The following is a 19,083-nucleotide window of genomic DNA, read 5'->3' on the forward strand; positions in this document are numbered from 1 at the left end:
GCTTATTTGATTTGAATAGGCACTTCAGAAGGGGATCAGAAGCCAAGGGTTAGTAAATTGCAATCAATAGCTAATGAGCAGAGAATGCTCCATTGCTGCTATTCTGGCTTCTGGTCCTTCCCAACAGCCCGGTTCTTGCCTGCAAACGGGTCCTGTAGGTGGGTCTTGTGGGTTGGTCCTTCGGCTTGCCTGCATATTGGGTCCTGTAGGCAGGTCCTTCTGCCTGCCTGCAGTCGGGCTCCTGTGGGCAGCTCCTGCTGTTTGCCTGTGGGAAACAGTCTGGGTTTTTTTGTTTTTGTTTTTTAACTTAATCAGGCAAATCCCTTTTATGTCTATGCCTCTATCCTGACCAACAGGGGCTGAGTTATAAGCCTTTCAAAGACACCACAATCAAACCCAAACAAATCCAAACCAAACTAGACTAAGGCAGATGTAATAGCCTGTATGATAACTGCCCAAACTATAAAGTGTGAGAAAAAGAGACAGGAAGTAGATTACTTGTGTAGTTTCCAGAGTTTTAGTTGTCTGTTTCTTCGTGGTGTAAATTATTCCTCAAAGGCTATGTTGCTAATACTGACAAGTCCCTCCTTACACAATTCTGTTGAGTTGTAGAAGTGGAGCTGTTTTGCTGCTTGCTAGTGTCTTCAGTGGATCAAGACTGGATGTGTGTTTGTGTAAAAGGCAATGACCACAAATACAAAAAGAATTTTAGACTAAGTTTTCATAATTTTTCTGGCCTGTTTGCACACTTGCTTACTCTCTAATGAAGTCAACAAAAAGAAAAAAAAATCTCTGGCTTCCAAGAATCTTTGGGCATTTCCAAATAAAGGTTAGCCCTTTTCATGCCAGAGAGGTCATCTATCATGACTGAGTGCTTCTAAAATCTAATTCACTTAGTTCAGACCATGTGGCATCAAATTGAGTCAAAATATGAGGATATTACAGCACAGCACTATGCGCTGCTTCAGCATGGTGACCAAATGATGGCAACTTGTGTGGCTTGAATCCCATGGAGAAGAGGAGAGTGTGAAGAGTGGTATCCTACCATGTTCTATATTTAGCCGTCAGATGTTCTGCAATGCCTGCAGAGGTAGGAATAACAAATTGACAGCGCTGAGGCTGATGGTTTATTGTGAGCACTTACGGTGAGTTCCATGTCTTCCTCATCTTTTTCTTTCACTGGCTTCTCTGGTTCCTCTGGATCTTTTTCTTGAAGATGGATCTCATTGGCCTGGGTCATGTAGGGCATATCATCTTTATTCTTGAACTCCAAGCTGAGGATTGAAGGAGGAAGTAGAATTCCTAGAATTACCTAAAGCAATAATAATGATAACAATAATCATCACAGAAAACAGATTATGGTCATAATGATTACTTAGCATCAAATGGAACAATTTCCTCAGGAGATTTAGGAAAAGAAAGATACATGTATGTACATGTGAATTTCTATGACAATAAAGTATTTGTTATTGGGGGTAATGTTACCAGAGCACTGAATCAATGCATATAACTTCTACTAGTGCTGCTGTGAATGCTCTTGAATGTTTCATCTACTTGCATATCTACTTGTGTGTAGTGCTACATACTAGAATATATTTACAAAATATTATATAGGGTCAAGAGTAGGTGGGACCACAGGGGTGTACAGAACTGCAAATGTCTGCATTTTACATAATACAAAATATCAGTATAAATGATACACAGAGAGTATTTATTTTTACAGAGAGGGTTAATACCTCTGTGTCCATGCTTAATGTACACCGGCAGTCAAAGAAGTGCAACTATGTGTGGATCTGAGGAGATAAGGAAAAGCCAGCAAAAACAAATGCTGATGTACATAGATATGCATTCCCCTTAGATTTTGTTTCAGTAACCAGGCAGCTGTGTAATGGTCATGTTGATGCCAGCTCTCTTTCTTTTCTGCCTTCCTTCTCTCAGATGCAGAAGTGTAGAAACCACTAAAATTTCCTTGTTGGGATTTACAAGTAATGAACAATGCTTGGATTAAAACAGTACAACTGAATAGACACCACAGTAATACAAAGCAAAGCCTGTATTCACAAGCACAATAACTTTCCCTGGTTATGGTGCAATTTGATGGAGAATGATGTTCTGATAAATCTCTTCCTGAATGAGAGTGAAACCAGATAGTCAACTTCTTGGCAGGTTAGGGAGGGTGCTTGTGCTAATCATATTAGCAGACAGTTTGGGTGCTGTTGAAACCATTCAAAGTACACAAAGGGGAGCAGGTAGTGTATGCAAATGCTGCACCCAGTCTTGGAAAAACTTCCTGCACTGGTGCTGTGTTCACAAACGATGGGTCCAGGGTGAGGTGGTTACAGGCAGACCAGGCTTCATAGAAAGGCTGTTTTTAAGAGCAGGTAGGATTAACAGCTGCCCCTAGCCCTTCCATTGATGCCATACATCCCAGCAAGAATTTAAAGAATTATATTCAATCTTCCTACCATTTGTCAGTTTCAAAGGGAAAAAGCTGTTCTTGGGAAATAAACCATGACTCATGCTTGCAAATGTTTTCTTTGTCATGCTGCCTCATGTAGCTTGTAGCCTGCTCTAGCTTTAAACAAGTTCTGCTAATGAGCTTCAATGAAATAAAATACAGACTAGAAACTGAGTAAAGGATCCTTGTGAAGCCCTGGTGTTAGAAGAAGCTGAAAGGAAACGGAGCCTGTTACCTTCAGTTATGCATTATGAAAGAAAGGTCTATTTTAGGGCTTAAGAAATGTGCTAAAAAGTGGAATGTGTGTAGTAGGAAATCAGTTGCTGCGCTGTCCTCCATGTACCTAGACTGAATTTCTGCAAAGCTGAACAGTGAACAAAGCAGCTGTCCCTTTGAAGGATAATAGGCCTGCGAGTTCAGGAAATAGGTAGTAGGAATGTCTCCAAATATGAGAAAGTTTTCTGTCTGTAGCAGAACAATGTGTATGCACAGGTCCTGCATAGGAATGCTACCAGCCACTTGTTCTCATTCATCACTGTCCCTGGATTAAGAGCCAGTCTAGAAGCAATGCATGTACTCCTAAGCATTCTTGCCATTACTGAACATTTCACATGGCAACACAGCTGAGTAATTAAAAATTTTCACACAGGCAATTAGTGCAGAAGAGAGAATCCCTTCACTGAAAATATTTCTAGGTGATCTGGGAGGGAGAGGCAATTGCTGGGTATGTTCTGACTGGTGGCTGCTTTGGTGAAACAGCCAGGGACTCAAATTCATCTCAGAATTCACTTTGCACTGTTAGCAGTTTTGTCAAGAGTGGAAAAGCTGTGTAAAGCTGTAACAGCTTTGAAAACTGAATTATCCTTTAAACCCTCTAAAGAAGTCCCTTCAGATGCCATCAGGAAGATTTGCAAGGGTTTGCAAGGAAATTTGTGCTGCTTACTTTGCCTGTTATGGGAAAGGTTGTCAGATCAGCACCTTTCACTAATGGTTAATTCACTTACACCTCTCTTTCCTTTATTTGTCTTTAAAAATCTTGACTAACTCCTCAAGTATACTGGCAGGGTGACACACTAACCTCCTAGCTCAATTCTTATTCTGATAAATGATGCCAGAGGGCACTTTAAGAAAGGAAATGAAAAAATCTAAGCTGTGTGCTTTGAACTTAGGCTTATGATAAGCCCCATCATCTTCCCTGAACACAGGAAGAATATACCCTGCTTAATGTTACTTCAAATAAATACCTGAAATACGGTTACTTTAGATAGTTATTACTGATTTTTCTGAATCCTGTCACCATCTATTAGAATCCTCTGAATATTAATTTTATTTTAAAGCAGGAATGACCTTTAGGCCAGAATTTTTTCGCATCCGGAGACGACCCATCCACATGTCAGTGAGCAGCATCTGGCTGCAAGTGTGAGCGATGAAGTCCCTGTGCTTGGCTGCCACTGCAAGCTGCAGGCATGTGGCGTTGCTCCAGTTCTTCAGCTCATAGGTCAGCAGCTTCATTGCCAGCTGCTCATCCTGCTTGTACGACTGGTCCAAGAGCTCGACCGCCAGCTGGCCGAAGTCCCTGCAACAGAGGGACATCGTTCACTCCTGTCAGCACGCGCAGCCTTGCGCTCAGAACTCCTCTCTGCAGAGGCAGCCACTGCAAGGGGCACGTCACCTTCCAGCACACAAATCGTGATGCTGACTCTACACACAAAACCCACATTTTCAAATGTGAGTGGCTAATGTTAGGCATATAAATAAGTGCCCCAGCTTAGCAGTGATCAGCACCCACACCTACCAGCTGTCTGCTCCCACCTCCCTGCCCACCTCCCTGACATTTTCTAACTGAAATCCTCTGGTTATCTGCAGCTTAAGGAATTGCTTCTCTGCTGTTTGCCCAAAGCTCCATGGTCAAGCCTCGTAGAAGTAGTGTCCAATATCCTTTCTCAAATCCTAAATTTCTGAAATTTTAACATCAGGAAGAATTCTTATGGAATCTAGTATCTTGCCTTGTTCATCTAAGCATGACCTCTTGGTTAATTAACACTGCCGCCTGAATACTTTGCTCACAAGGATTTCAATAATTGTTCTGCTGGGTAGGTACAGAGTACCCTGAAAAAGCACAGAGAAATGTTGCAGTCTGACTCTTGAGGCCTCAGGGAGAGCACATGAACAATATAGATATCTCACTGTCTTCTTGATCTCTTTTCATTTCAGAAGTTAAATTGCTAACAACTTTGCTATTCTGGCAGAGAGATTGTTTAAAAGCCATTTGGATTTTCTCTAAATGGACTGCACTTCCCCCACCAGTTAGAAATGAAAGCAAGCTACAAATAAGAAAATTTTAGTCAGGTTCAGAAATCTCTCTTCCCTCCTTTTTTTTTTTTTTTTTTTTTCCCCCTCAGGAAAGTGTACATGAAAGGAAATTCACCTGGAATTGTGGTTCAGCTCTTGGGATATGTCATCCACCATGTCATTTTCTGATGCTTCGTGGGCCATGGCTTTGCAGAGTTTGCAGGCCACCAGAGCTTTAGCCATAGCCTCTTCCCCATGTTGCCAAAAGAAAAGGGCCATCTTCTGACGTTTCATCAGCACAGCCCACACCATCAGCTCGTGGAATGGGAAGGGAAAGTGATTGATCTCAGGGTCATCCATATCAATATCAACTTCTTCTTCTTTTTTCTTTGTTGGTTTTCTCCCTCGACGCAAAGGGACATCATCCTGTGGGAATTGTAGAGAAATTTTTTTCATCACTGAAGGAACTGAATCAATTCACACAATTCATTTAAATCAGTGCCTAACACATTTCCTGCAGGCCAGCCCATTCATCATTTCTTGGACAAAATATTTAACATAGGTAAACAATAAAAAACTATTGGTGTATTCACTGTAGTTAAGAAGACAGTAAAGAGGTGAACAGAGCCTTGGACTATCACTTTGAATCAATAACACTATCACTCTGAAAATAATAACAGAGAGTACAATCACACAAAATCCAGAACTATTTTGGAAAATACACCATTCAAATAAAGATAAGAGCTCACTGCAAATGTAACATCTGCTGCAATGCATCTGTCTCTTTCCACCTCCAGAAAGTACATATTCAGGGGATTTTCTAATCTGCTGAAGACTCCTTCTATGCTTATTTTTGTGTTTTCTCCCTTTATCGCCTTACAAAAGTAGCAATCTCCCTTCTTTACTCCTATTCTGCATGTTTATTCCTTCCTTCTCCATCCATTTGTTGTTTCTGTTGCCTTTAGTTTCTTTCCCATTTTACCCTTTTGCTTTTATCAGGTGAGCTGACCTATTCTGTCCTGTGTCTATGGATGGAAAAATGAAAGTGGTTGTATAAAATAAAAAAAAATGAAAATACTACTATTCCCTTGAAGCATTGGGGTAGCCAAAAGAGCCAACAAAACTGAGATAACTTTGGATATTTTTCTATAAAGATTTCTGCATCATTCTCTGCAAGTGTTTCATTTCTCTGAACAAATTTTGAAGTTAGATGCTATCTGACTGAAATTTTGCTTGCCCTGATGGACTGAAACATTTTGTTTAATTCTTATTAAACAAAAAACCAAGACGATCCATAGTTGGGGCAGAGCCCTCTTTTTCCTTAGCTATCTCTTGGACTTTTATTAAGAAATGTTTCTTAATCTGCCTATTGTGTAAACAAGATACCTGGATGAAAAATACTATTCATGCTTTCATTACAGTGAATTTGAATATTATCTGGATATAGTTTATATTTATCAAAGAAGGAAAAGACATTAAGATTTGTCACAGGTTGCCTACCTCCATTCCCAACAGCTTCAGAGCTTTTGGCTGTACAAAGAAAAGTTAGAAAAATGTTACTTCTCACCAAGTAGTGATGAAAAAATACAGCTATTTGTATATACATATACACATATGTACACATGCATGTAGAGTGATGTAGAATATATAATAAAATATAGATAATAATAATAATGAAAATATAGAAAGTAATAATATAATGTAGTGCAATAGCATATACATACACATGCAAAGCAATCAAATTATTACATATATGTAATTATTTCAAACTTGAGTCTGACATTATTTCACCAAAACCACATCAGAAGACATATATTTTGATTCAAGTACAAATTACAACTGCTTAGGGCTGTTCTAGAAAGAAAGTGATAGGGATCACTGATAAGGCATGAATGGATTTCTCTGGACTACATCAGCATGTTGGCCACTGCCCTGGAACACTTTCATTGACTGTTGTGGAGCCACTCTGTGTGCTGGTTCAGTACTGGTGAAATCACTGCTCAAATGCTTTTGTCAATGGAGTGACTTTGGGAAGGAATTCTCTCCCACCAGCTACAATCACTGTCTTTCTTTCCAGCTGTGAAGAATCATAAGGAAAAGCATATGGAAACAAATAAACCCATTTTAGGTAGCTGCTTGCAAGTGTTTCACAGGGCTGTTGCTATGGATAGCCACTTATTAATACTTTCAGTGCTGTGTATTGCTAAAATCTGAAATGTGAGGCAAAAATAGCCAAAGAAGGTACTACAAATCGTATTGCGAGTAGATGAACAGACTCCTGCTCATGCTGGATTGGGTCAGTGGATGATTGTAAACAGCTTTTGTGTTTTAGAAAGACTTTGCTTTGTATTCACAGTGGCATTAACTTATCAAACATGGAACCCACATAAATACTTAGTGATGTTGCCATGAACTGACTGCTGAAGCCACATCCAAAAAATAAAACATGTTTTGAGTTATGGGTTTCTTTGCCATGAAACCTTCAGATCACAATCAGAAGAGCCACAAGATAGGAAATGCATCTGATAATGCAGAAGTTTTCAAATTTAACTCAGGAGTTAGAATTACAGTGTTATTGGTGCAGGTCAAAAGACTTGTCTTTTAAAAGCTGTGATTACTCATAATGACAAGTTTTAGAGTCAGAGGAGATTGTTTTACGTGCTGGTTTCAGCAGGGCAGCAGAATGCAATAATTTTTTTATTGCATTAATAAAAAGCATAGCTTATATCAGTGATTGGCTTGTGATGCATTATGGTGACATAATTGCAACGCACATAATGGAAATGAATCTGGACCCCACCAGTCTGAAACCATGTAAGAAACTATGGTAATCCCTGCCAGCTGGTACAGTCATGAGGACAGCAAACCATTTGTTTCTTACCCTCTTGGGCCCGAACAAATTGTGGTAAAGTGTTCTGAACCGCTTTCGGGTGTAATTGCAGCGATACGCTCCTCCCATCAGGTACTCTATCACCAATCCAATATCAATCAAACTTATCCGGTAATCAGGAGGTAAGTTTCCCTGCAGTGAAAATAAGGATGGTGGGGAGAAGAAATGCTTATTACTGACATTGTTAAATGTACTTTAAAATTATATTAGAATAAAACAAATTAAATAGGTAAAAGCAGGAATGTATTATTATGCTGGTTAATTAATTCACCTTAAAATAGATCCAACCGAAACCTGGATATTCTCGCTTGGAAAGAAGACATAAGTTAAATAAGAAGGTGAAGAACTTGTTGGAAGCAACAGAAGATAACATCAGTACACAGTACTCATATTCTTCAGCTGGGGAAGCAAGGAACATGACTGCAGAAACAAAAGCATGAGGATTGATACACTTGAACAGTCAGGCACAGTTGCTGGACTCTAATTCTGCAAGATAGCACTTTTCCTGCACCACATCTCACCCACAACTCATCCTGGCATCTCACATCTGCTGGAATCTCTCTGGACTGCCTCGTCTAACTGTCAAAGCATGGTGAAGTGACATCACACAAAATCTTTTGTTCACATGGGACCAGCTCCTTCCCATCCTGCAGTTTCCTTCCCATATTCCAGGAAAGGATGGGCAGGTGGTAAGATTGGTGTTACAATTCTAGAGGACTTACACAGTACATGAGCTATCATTACAGCTAGTTGCTAGGGGCAAGGAGTGTCTATCAGCATTCAGTCTTGGAGTTATGTTCAAAGAATACACACCCTTAAGTTTCACACCAAGAATGAGGAAAGCATCTGCATGTATGAAAGCTGTAATAAACAAAATATCTGTGGCAAATTATTTTGGGTTTTTTTATGAAGAAAACTACAGGCCTAGCAATTTCCCCCCATATTCCCTACCTGACTTTCTTACATTTTTACTAAAAGCCCCTTTAAGCACATTATCTAGTTACGTAATTTCCAGCAGAGCCATGGAGATTTTCTCACAAGAAATGACTGAGTTTGTGGCAAGGGTCATTAGCGGAATCCTGGAAAAGATGCCTACACACTTCTCATTCCATTTCTTTTCCTTTCTTACCCTCTGTTAGATATTTCTATATATCTGTATCTAAATAGATACATATATGTATGTGTATATCTGTATGCCTATGTATATGCCTGTGTGTATGTATATGTATATCATGTCTTCAGCAAGTACTTTTTAACTCAAAAGGAAACAGAATGACAAATATGTCCACATCTTAATGTCCTTTTTATGGGAACTCCCTTGCACACATTTTCCTACTCTTCACTTTCAAATCTGAAAATGGCATCACTAAGGCTATGAGTTCTCCAATGCTTGGGGGCGGCAAAACTATGAAGAAAGATTTCAGTAACAGATTGTCTCTCACAGCATATGCATTTTCTGAGTTAATGGGCCATTTCTATTCTCCACTTGCAGTAAACCCAATGGGACACCCTGTGTGCTGAACAATTTCAGGCTGAGCTGCACTCACAGATATGCCAGTCAAGTCTGTCTGGGATCTCTGGCAACAGAAGAAAAAAACCCCAGTGTGGGTACACCTGCTCTTCTATTCCCTCCAGAAAAACTACACAAGGTAAACTCTGACCCCTTTACAGAAGGAAAGAACTAATGGGAAGGCAATGAACCCAAATGAAAGTTTGCTTCCTTCTCTAACTCTTTGCTTCTGAGTTGACTGGATGACAGTTCAGGTTTTGGTAAGCATTCCCTACCTAAAAAGAAGGCATGATTCAGCAAACTGTGAATAGATCACCTGGCTCTAGAGACCTCACTAAGAAACCCTCCAGACTTAGAGAACCCTCTCTGCTTCGTGTGTCACTGTGCAAAAGAAATGACAACAAAATAAGGGTGGAGAGACAAATTATCCTTCTCTGTACTGTTTACAGTAGCCTTGAAAAAAAGGAATATTACTCTAATAAAAAATTGTCTCATATAGTCAATATTGCAGAGGGACCAGAAACTGTAACTCTTAGCTTCAAAATTTTTCAGTGCACTGTAATAATGTTCTATAATGATATACAGTACAGATTACAGTGAGCTTGTAGCTTTTTTATGTGTTCATTAGAAGAAAGTTAGTAATTCACATGGAGCAGTTTCATGACTATCATGTCTTGCTTGAAATATCTGCATGTCTGACGATATCTGCCTGGCTTTTCTGGAGACGTCCTTATTAGATTAGAGCAGAGAATCACTAATGGAGAGCAGATGGCAACTGGATCTGCAGAAGAGAAAAAATGGATGCAAAGATCCTCCTTCCTCTTGTACTTCAGCCATGAAGAGCACGGTTTATTTCCTGCCCTGCTACCATGGTACAAGCAGCATGCTGAAAAGGCTGAGGAAGGAGAGAGGGAGGTTGTGCTTCCATTGTGTACCATGTTCAGCAATCAGCTGGCATTCAAAGGGACAAAAAATCAAGCAAATTTAGAGGAAAAAGTTGAGCTGCCAACCATTTTCTATGTCCTCTAGCATATCCTTTTGCAACCTTCCTAACCTTGTGTAATTTGATGGGTGGGGGAATTACTATGGTTTGCAGGAATGTGTATTAGCTTAGATAATTTGGACATGGTAACATTTATGCTGAACAGTTTAAAGAAAAATAATGTCTAAAAATTAAATGAAAAATAAATCTAAAAAAATTAAATTAAAAAAGTAAATTCTACTAGGTTTGGTTGGTTTTCCCCCTAAAATGTTCTTCTCTATCCAGAATATGTAAGATGATAACTCTCCTAGAACAAGGATAAAAGCATTAGCAGAAGAGGGAGCTGCAGCTCCAAGGCAGGACTCCTTCTAACTGGAGGTCTTCACTTAAACTGAATGCTGTAATGTTATTAAGTGACAAAAAACATTTGAGCAGTTAAGAAAGAAAAACAGGCATCAGGGTGCTACACGTGTTACAAAGCTGAGTTTCTTGATACAGCTCTAATTTCTAAATTTTCATGAAAGATTTAGATAAAAATTTCCAGTAAAATAACTTTGATAAAAAATGCATCTAAATCTCCCAGATAATACTGAAACATTTCGCTAAAGAAAACTCCCAAATCCACAGGAAAACCACAGATTTCATAAACGTTACTTTTCCAAAGTACGAAGCCCTAGTAAAGAAGACTGGACCATCCTTGTGAGAGGAGTTACACACATGCCAAAGCACTTGCTCTGTCAGCAGACAGCTGAACCAGCCTGGCAGAGCTAAGGATGCTTGTAAATGAAACACAGTGGTGCAAGTGGGACAGAACCGCCCCAAGAACAACAAGAATGTGGATGAGCTAATTCTAGTGCAGTCTAGGTGGTCAAGAATGACCAAGGAGAAAGTTTGATTTTGAGGTAAGATAGTTGGCCTGGTTAATAATCAACAAATCTTTTAATGCTGGGACAAACTCTTCAGTGTTAATGCACGATTGTTCTCCTGAAGAAATTTCAGGTTTAAACTGTAGCTAGTCAGTTGCAGTACTTTTTTCATTTTCAGTGCATTTTTGTGTCACCATGTATCAAACCTCTGAGTTTCATGCTGAGGAAAAAATAATACTGCCAAAATTCTATATATTGCTAGTTTGTTCTTTGGAAATGCAGATGTACAGTAGCAGTTCAAAAAACCCCCAGCTATGGATATGTAAATAATCCTGAAGTGGAATTGAATATCTGTTAATTATATACAATGTTTTGGATAAAGGGAAAAAAAAAATCCATCTGTTAATTTCTACTGATCTTCATCAGCTAGTTGAGGCAGGGAAAGATTTTTATTTTTTACATTTGTAGCGGGCAACCTCCACTTGCAGACAGGGTGTCCAGCACAGCCACTGTCTGATTCTTTCTGCTTAGCTTGGGTACATTGCTCTGTATGGTGTATGGAAGGAAGTGAAACTTAAATGTGAAATCCTGGACCCTTGACAGGAGATGGCAAAACTGCAGGCAGATTGGCCCTGCTATGTAGCTATGGAATTGAGAGGACTGAAAGGTGATCTGAGGAAGAGTCATTAGGACATAATTTGTCTTGTTAATACATGCAAAATTTATGCACATTTAGATTACTGTAAATTCTTTAAGATTGCGTCTCCAGACCTTTACACTGTGCTGCCTAGGCTATCAGTCTTCACAGCAGTATTTGGAAATCCAGAGGGAAAATATATTGTTGTATTATATGTTTGTGTGCACGTGCATGTTTGTGCACATGAATGTCTATAGACTGCCACAAATGGAATCTGATAATGTGACTTCTGTTGTTCTCATTATTTCCTTTATTAAGGCAAAGATTGTTTTTCAAACAAAACAAAACAAAACAAAACAAAACAAAACAAAACAAAACAAAACAAAACAACACTCTCCTACGGATTTATACAGCTATATAGTACAACAGTAGTAAATTACTGCTTCTATGATTTTTAAATATCCATTTTCTATCTGAGAATCCACAATGATCAAGATGAAATTTTTTTAGCATACACCTTTTTAAATAGTGCAAGTTTTAAAATTGAGAGGTACACGTAAATGCATGGTGTATTTCATATCAATTAGGTATTGTCTCAAGGTGGTGTAAAACATACTTTGGTATTTATATTCTGTGATGCTGTATTTAAATCCGAGAGGTTAGGCGTATGGCATCAAAATATACATGAACTCAAAAAACTACAATCAGCAGTGCGGTCTGTCTTGCATGCATGATGGGCCATTGAACAGTCAAATGGTGATGTGTCCATTCAGAAGTTTTTCCAAGGAGGTGTTTTCATTTAAACTGTTGTCAGATCTGTGACTGATTTATGGCTTGGTTGATTGGTAAGGGATCTGCTCAGTTGCCAGGGCTATGGTGAAGCTGTCACTTCTCCTTATGAAGCCTGGCTGTTCCCCATCCTGGACAAAATGAGAAATACAGCCCAGAGGTCCAGTTTTGTTCAGGAAGGTGCTAACCAGGAGCTGCATCAGGCTGTCTGTTTTCAAACCCCTCACCTATGCTCATGAGACTGATTCAATGTAGTTGGAATTACTGAAGATTTTAGATAATAACAGAGGAAAGAAAGATAAATTTATGGAAAGATAACTGTCACCTAGTAGTTAGAAGTCACTGTGGAACAAATAATGTCATCAAATGTAGTGTAAGTTTGTTTAGCGTCTGTCCATATACATCCATGAGTACAGATCATCTTTGACTACTTTGATGCCTTTTCTTTCAAGAGTTTATTTAAAAATACATATTTAGTTAGCGGCTCAAAGAAAAGACATACATATTATTTAGTTACTCAACATACAATTTGCTGTGCCTTTGAAGATGGACTTGGAAAGGTGATTCTGGGGGAGAGAAGGCATTTGGAAAAAAAAAAGTAGAAGACAGGTTATGCTTCTTTCACATTCTTAAAGGCACATAAATAATTGCATATTGAGTAATAAAATATTCTGGAAGCTTCAGCTTCAAGAGCAGTATCCATTCTAAATGGATTCTAGCTTCACTCTGCTCAATCCAAGGGGATTTGTGCATAGTTTCTTTTTGTAGGCATTTCACATTTTCAGTGGTCACTTAATGCACTATACATAATTGGACAATGATGATGCCATTTAACACACCAACCAAAGAATACCACTAGAACCTTCCTAACATGCTACTGATTATTCTGTAGAATTACTTAATAAAAGGATGCTATATGACACAATACTACTCCCCCTTAGGTGACTTCAATTCTGTCACTGTCAGAAGAAACCACTAAAACCTGTGCTCCTAGAAAAAAGATCCTCTCCTTGTTAAATTTTCTATCTAGTCCCACGTACAGAAATGTCCTTTCTCAAGTATGCTACCCTTGAGGTCTGACTTACATAAAGTGCAAGGTTGTAATCCGCAATGCTTTGGGAGAATACTCAAGCTGATGAGGTCATTTGCAGGATCGATCTCCTTACTTGATCCATATATTTAAAGGATAAGGGATTTTTATTCCTTGCAGCTGCTGTAACTCTTTTAATCCTGAGCACATTGGTAAAGGTATTTGGTATCTCCTTCCTGCCACTATACCTTTCAGTATTTCTGTCCAGCTCTTCTAACAGATTTTTATAATTCAAAATTCTTGAAATTAACATGATAAGGGTCAGGGGGAATTTGCACTACTCATTTTTATATTTCTGCTGAGGAAGATGGCTATAACGTACCACACAATACAGAATGAGGAACTGTCAAAAAGCCAGGATCCAGCACAAGGGTGACAGCTATTTTACAGGCTTGGAAGTAAACTAGCAACACAGAAAGTAGCTTTGACAACAGTTGCAGATATGGAAAAATACAAGTAACAGCATAAATCCGCACAGTATGTAAGAGCCTACAATTATGGCAGCAGACACACTATTACTCAAGCATCTAAAACCACAGAGAAAGCAAGCCAAAAAACTTGCTAATTGTGCTTTGTATGCAAAAAGTTCATACTTGGAGCACACAAACAGGACATTCTGTACTGGCAGGAAGGAGAAGGCTCTGACTGAAAGCTCATGCAAAACAGAGATTGTATCTATCTACAAAAAACCAGTAACATTATTTTCAGCCTACCGTCTATTGGACTCTTACCTTTTTCACGTCCCTGACTAGATGATGCAGAGTGTTGGATGGTCCGTGTCTCTGCAAAGGATAAAGGAAGAAGAACAAAATAGTTTGCACAAAATATGAATGTTGAGATAACTTTCTCACCTTGACAGTTTAGAAATCAGGCAGCTGAGAGCACTTTAATTGTACAGTGTTATCAATTTTAAAAAGCCCCAAACAATTACAAGAGCATTATTTCACCTGTTTTCTCCTTTTGTAGAAAACTCTTCCATAAGAAAACCCTATGAACTGCCACACTGGACAAAAACTGAAGTCCTATGTATAGGGTTAGGCTCCTGGCTTAGAAAAACCAGGAATACAGCACAGCCTATGGGAAAGAGTGGAAGCAAAATCAGCTGCTTTAGTCTTAGCCTTCCTGCACTCAGGACTTCCACCACTGGTGGCTCAGAGACTCTCTGAGCCTGGCATTGCACTGAGGCAGTCTCATCTGAAAGCCACGCTCTGTGAATGCACATGCATGTGAATGCAGAATGCATTCATGGCCTGTGAATTTTTCCAATCTTCTTTTGACTCCAGCTGTCATTGCAAAAATATTCTGCAGAGCAGTCCAGCAATTTTGGTTATACTACTACTACTACTACTACTACTACTACTACTACTACTACTACTATTATATCCTACTTTATTTTCTGCTTTGTTTTTAACTGTTGCTGAGATTTTAAGAGACTATTATGAGAGGTCTCCTTGGTTGTAGCTGATGATGAAGGAGATCACTACATGTGTGTAGAGTCGATATTTCCATATATGCATTGCTCTGCACTTAATTTTATGTAACCCCATCTCTGAGCATGATGAGACTTACATGTAATTCTTCATATGCTGCTTCAGATTTTCTAAAACACCTGCAAATATTATTGTCTCTTCTGTAGGTACCATTTTTCAGATCTTACATAAACAAGCTGAACAGCTATGGTCCCAGGACAGAGTCTTCCATGACCCTGGTCATAATGTTCTTCTGTGGTAAAAATGGACCATGTATTCCTTCTCCCTATTCTTTAACATTCAGGTAGGTTTTAAACCAAAATTGTCCCTGATTTTGTGAGCCATGGCAGCTATATTTCTTTTAAACAACATTTGAAATTTTTAAATACTGTCAAAGTTTTGCAAAAATAAAAAAAAAGGGGACCAAGTGCAACATCCTTATTCTCCTGCTGATTGCAGAAATAGTAATAGATTTCTAAGGCTTAACACTTTTCTACAAAAGCTTGGTAAACTCTTTGTTGACAAAAAATTGATTCCCTTGCCTGTAATTCTATACTTCATTCTATTTTTACAAATTTGCCATAGCAGAGGTAACATTCACTGGTTTGTAGCTTCGCAGATCATTCCTCTTATGCTGAAATATGGTAATTTTTAACTGGCCACGTGGGTTTTTTTAAATTTTTTTTAATTTTTTTTTTTTTTTTTTGTGCTAAGGCTACTATGGATGCATTTGGTCATATAGTGTAATTGGTAGTTCAGGCATTTCAGTGCCTGGATCTTTTGGAATTTGTGCATGAAAAAAATGTATGCTGATTTCTATAGCAATAAATTTGTTCAAAAAGCCCTTCTTTTAGCTGTAGAACTGAAGACTTCTGTCAAACTTATTCCCTGTAAAAACAGGCTTTTGTACAAGGATTACCATGCTTACCCCTGTTACAAGGAAGCTCATAGGCATTCTGTTCTTGATACATAGATGCTAGTCAATAGGGGAGCTGACCAAAGATCAGATGGGAGTTTGTCTCTAGGGTAGCACATATGTACCCTGTACATGCAAAAATACACAAATATATATATAGATACCTGTTCCTCCATATTTTGCCCAAATTTAAGGAATCCTTTTTATATCTGATATTTTGCAAGACTGACTACTTCTGGTCACCATCAGTGTGATACAACTCCAGACAACAGTCCAGTGCAGCAGCTTATGACAGCAAAGGCTTTGAAAAGTACTGGCAGAAAAAAACCTTTTTGAAAAGAGATATGCCCACACCACAGCCCTTCTGCAACCCCCAAAACTGGGAATTCTATGAAGTAGACAGGCCTTGAAGATTTTTTTTTTCCTTACACATAAGATGTTTGAACTTTCTGAACTACTATATAGGTAGGTAATAACACTGTGAATGCTGGAATGTATTTTGCATTTGAGAATTCAGAAGCAGACTTAACTTGTGCAGTTTTATATTCACTTTAATTGTAAGGATTAAAAACTTTCAAACAGTCTTTTAAAAGTCAAAGGTCTAATTTTTGGAACTCAGTGTGGGCATGGGGAAGTCCTTCATTGTGGCAGAGACTGATTAAGAGTTGGAAGAGTTTTCTGAAACCACATTGTAAGGAGTCATATAACACCACTGTATCAGTCCTAACTTGCCAGTTACTGTCTTCCAGCCAGTGCCACATGCCTAAATCTTAGGTTTGTCATATTGGAATTACAATGACAAGAAATTAGCCAGCACTGTGTGAGGCTTATTTTGTGTCTTTACAAAACCCATATAGCAGATTATGTGGGCAAGGCACAGCATGTTACATTATATGCGAGGCAAGCAAGAGAGACAATATGGGCTAATGAAAAATTTCTCCAGCAGGTGTTGACTGCCGGGTGCATCATCATCATCATGCCATTACAATACAAGTGGGAGCTAGAACAGTGACTATAAAGACAGAAAATTTGCCTTAGGCTGGCCCTACCGTATTGTACAATTCCTCTAGCCGGGAGATGGTGAGAAAACGATGCATGCTTACTCCATTTTCTATGAGTAATTTCACAAAATCCACTCTGTCCAACACCAGTGCATCCAGCATTGCTTGCTCAAGGGAGCCCACCTGCAAAGCAAGTGATTAATTGAAGCTGTTCCTGGGTGTGGCAGGCTGCATCCAGCTGGTTCAGTCACTCTAGCACAAGCAGGGCCGGACAAAATTCTGTGCATTTCTCTTCTAATCTTGAAATGGGATAATCAAGGCTTTAATCTGTAACAATTTTTCTAACTCAGGGTTGCATTTCAAAAAGCAGTATCGGAGTGCTAGTTAAAATGCTCTAGCTAAAACAGTTTAGGACAAAGGAACTGGAATCCAGTAAACTGGAGACCACATCGCTACCTTATTCACCATGTCATTACAATTATTTCTTTTCCTGTCAAACATTTTATTTTTATTGGATATATTTGTTATGTGCATACAAAATCACTTTAGTTCTATCTTTTCTAGAGTTTTCTTCTGTTTGTGGTGTGGAACCTCAGGGAAATTCGAACACCCAGGAAACAGCAATAGCTTCATAATTTGCATTCCTCTGAAGGCCCAAATGCAAGAGGTCTTCTTACACAAAACCTCTCCTTAACCCTTGGAGGTCAGGCAGAATTAGAAGGATGAGAAATTATCTCATCTTTCCAGCATTTAGCTTCCAAAATTATTGCAGTTTGCAGAATTTATTCAAATTTTTGCTATGATGTGGTGATGAAGAGATAACAATGAAGACAGTCCAATGCCATTAAAATCCCTCCTATGTTTCGACATGTACTTATGCCCAATATCAAAGACAAAATAAATAGTCCTGTTCACTCCATGACTGAAAAGGATTTTTGCAGTAGCTTTTAGGGGTAGCAAGCTGTAGAAAGCTACATTTAAAGCAAGCATTTAAACAGAAGCTTTCCCCATTGTTATAGTTTTTCCATGGGGAATTGTAAATGCTCATGTAATGATAGCACATGAAATTTCAATGACAGTGATGAAACAAGTGTCACGGTAGTGACTAATATGGTTCAGTTGAAACTCCTGAGTGAGTAAGTTGGGCTTTAAGGAGATACAGGTAGAAATAGAGACCTTACTTTATTTTTTTTTTTTTTTTTGTGTGTGTGACTTCTGCCTCTGTAAAAGGTGTAGCACAACCCAGGAGTTGACTCTTCCTCCTCTGCCTAACACCATGTTCAATAACCCCTCTACAGTCCTACCACTCCTGAAGAGAATCCATGCCCCTGGGAGTGGTATTAGCCAGGGAACAACTGGAGCACAGGACAATGCAGATGTAGAGCATGCAGATCGATGCAGAGCAGCAGTGGGGCAGAATTAACACCACCTGAGGTCTGGAGCCACAGCCCATTCACGGTGACACTGCTGATCAGCTCCTGCAGTTTATCTAACCTCCAACATTTGTATGGTGTATTTTTTATGTCAAATCATCATCTCACATTCAGTATTTGCATATAAAAGCATGCTGCTTGAAGAGAAAAAAGAAGTTTTGACTTTCCTTGAATTTACAGCCCAGCACTAAAACATGGCTGTATACTTGTTTTCCTCAGATTGCAGAATCATGCTTGGTAGCATAAATCTGGTACTTCCCATTTTTTCAGAGGTATGGTTTCCTACTCTTAAGGCATCACTAGATGTCACCATTTCCTTGGACAATAGAACACATGAACCACTCTGCAAGTGTGCTTGCCTTCAGCTACGGTGGCTGGAAACCATGTGATTGGCAGGACCCAGTGTATTTTAAACCACACTAAAACCACCACTGCAAACAGAATGGATTTAATACTCTGTAGGGTTCAAAGTGTTTCCAGTAGAAGATGTTGTGCATATATACATATATATATATATATATATATATATATATATATATCTATATATATATATATCTATACTGTACCGGCCACTGCTGCCCATAAATAAAGATCTGACTGCGGGCGATGTCTACTCTGTTCCAGGCTAGTGCCAGGCTCAGCTGGTCGGGAGCAGATGCATTAGCTCCTGTGTATACAGACAGGAAGGAGAGCAGGAGAAAAAAGAAAGAAGACATTAGGCTCAGTATGCCCTGGTGACTCCTCTTTGTC

The 19,083-nt window shown here is 39.0% G+C and overlaps 1 protein-coding gene across 1 annotated transcript in view; it reads right to left on the reverse strand.

The window, feature by feature from the left end:
* The window catches only part of TRPM3 (transient receptor potential cation channel subfamily M member 3), a 260,190-nt gene that overhangs the window by 41,355 nt on the left and 199,752 nt on the right, over positions 1-19,083 (reverse strand). The window contains exons 10-17 of the mRNA XM_041422181.1: positions 18,900-19,000; positions 16,949-17,083; positions 14,246-14,296; positions 7,632-7,772; positions 6,251-6,280; positions 4,887-5,176; positions 3,806-4,034; positions 1,145-1,312 (exon numbers count right to left, since the gene is read on the reverse strand). Coding sequence (XP_041278115.1) covers positions 1,145-1,312; positions 3,806-4,034; positions 4,887-5,176; positions 6,251-6,280; positions 7,632-7,772; positions 14,246-14,296; positions 16,949-17,083; positions 18,900-19,000 — 1,145 coding nt within the window. The remainder of the gene's footprint in view (positions 1-1,144; positions 1,313-3,805; positions 4,035-4,886; positions 5,177-6,250; positions 6,281-7,631; positions 7,773-14,245; positions 14,297-16,948; positions 17,084-18,899; positions 19,001-19,083) is intronic.

Source organism: Onychostruthus taczanowskii, unplaced genomic scaffold (genome assembly GCF_017590055.1).
Source record: "Onychostruthus taczanowskii isolate IOZ18803 unplaced genomic scaffold, ASM1759005v1 scaffold72, whole genome shotgun sequence".
In the NCBI taxonomy this organism is placed as follows: domain Eukaryota; kingdom Metazoa; phylum Chordata; class Aves; order Passeriformes; family Passeridae; genus Onychostruthus; species Onychostruthus taczanowskii.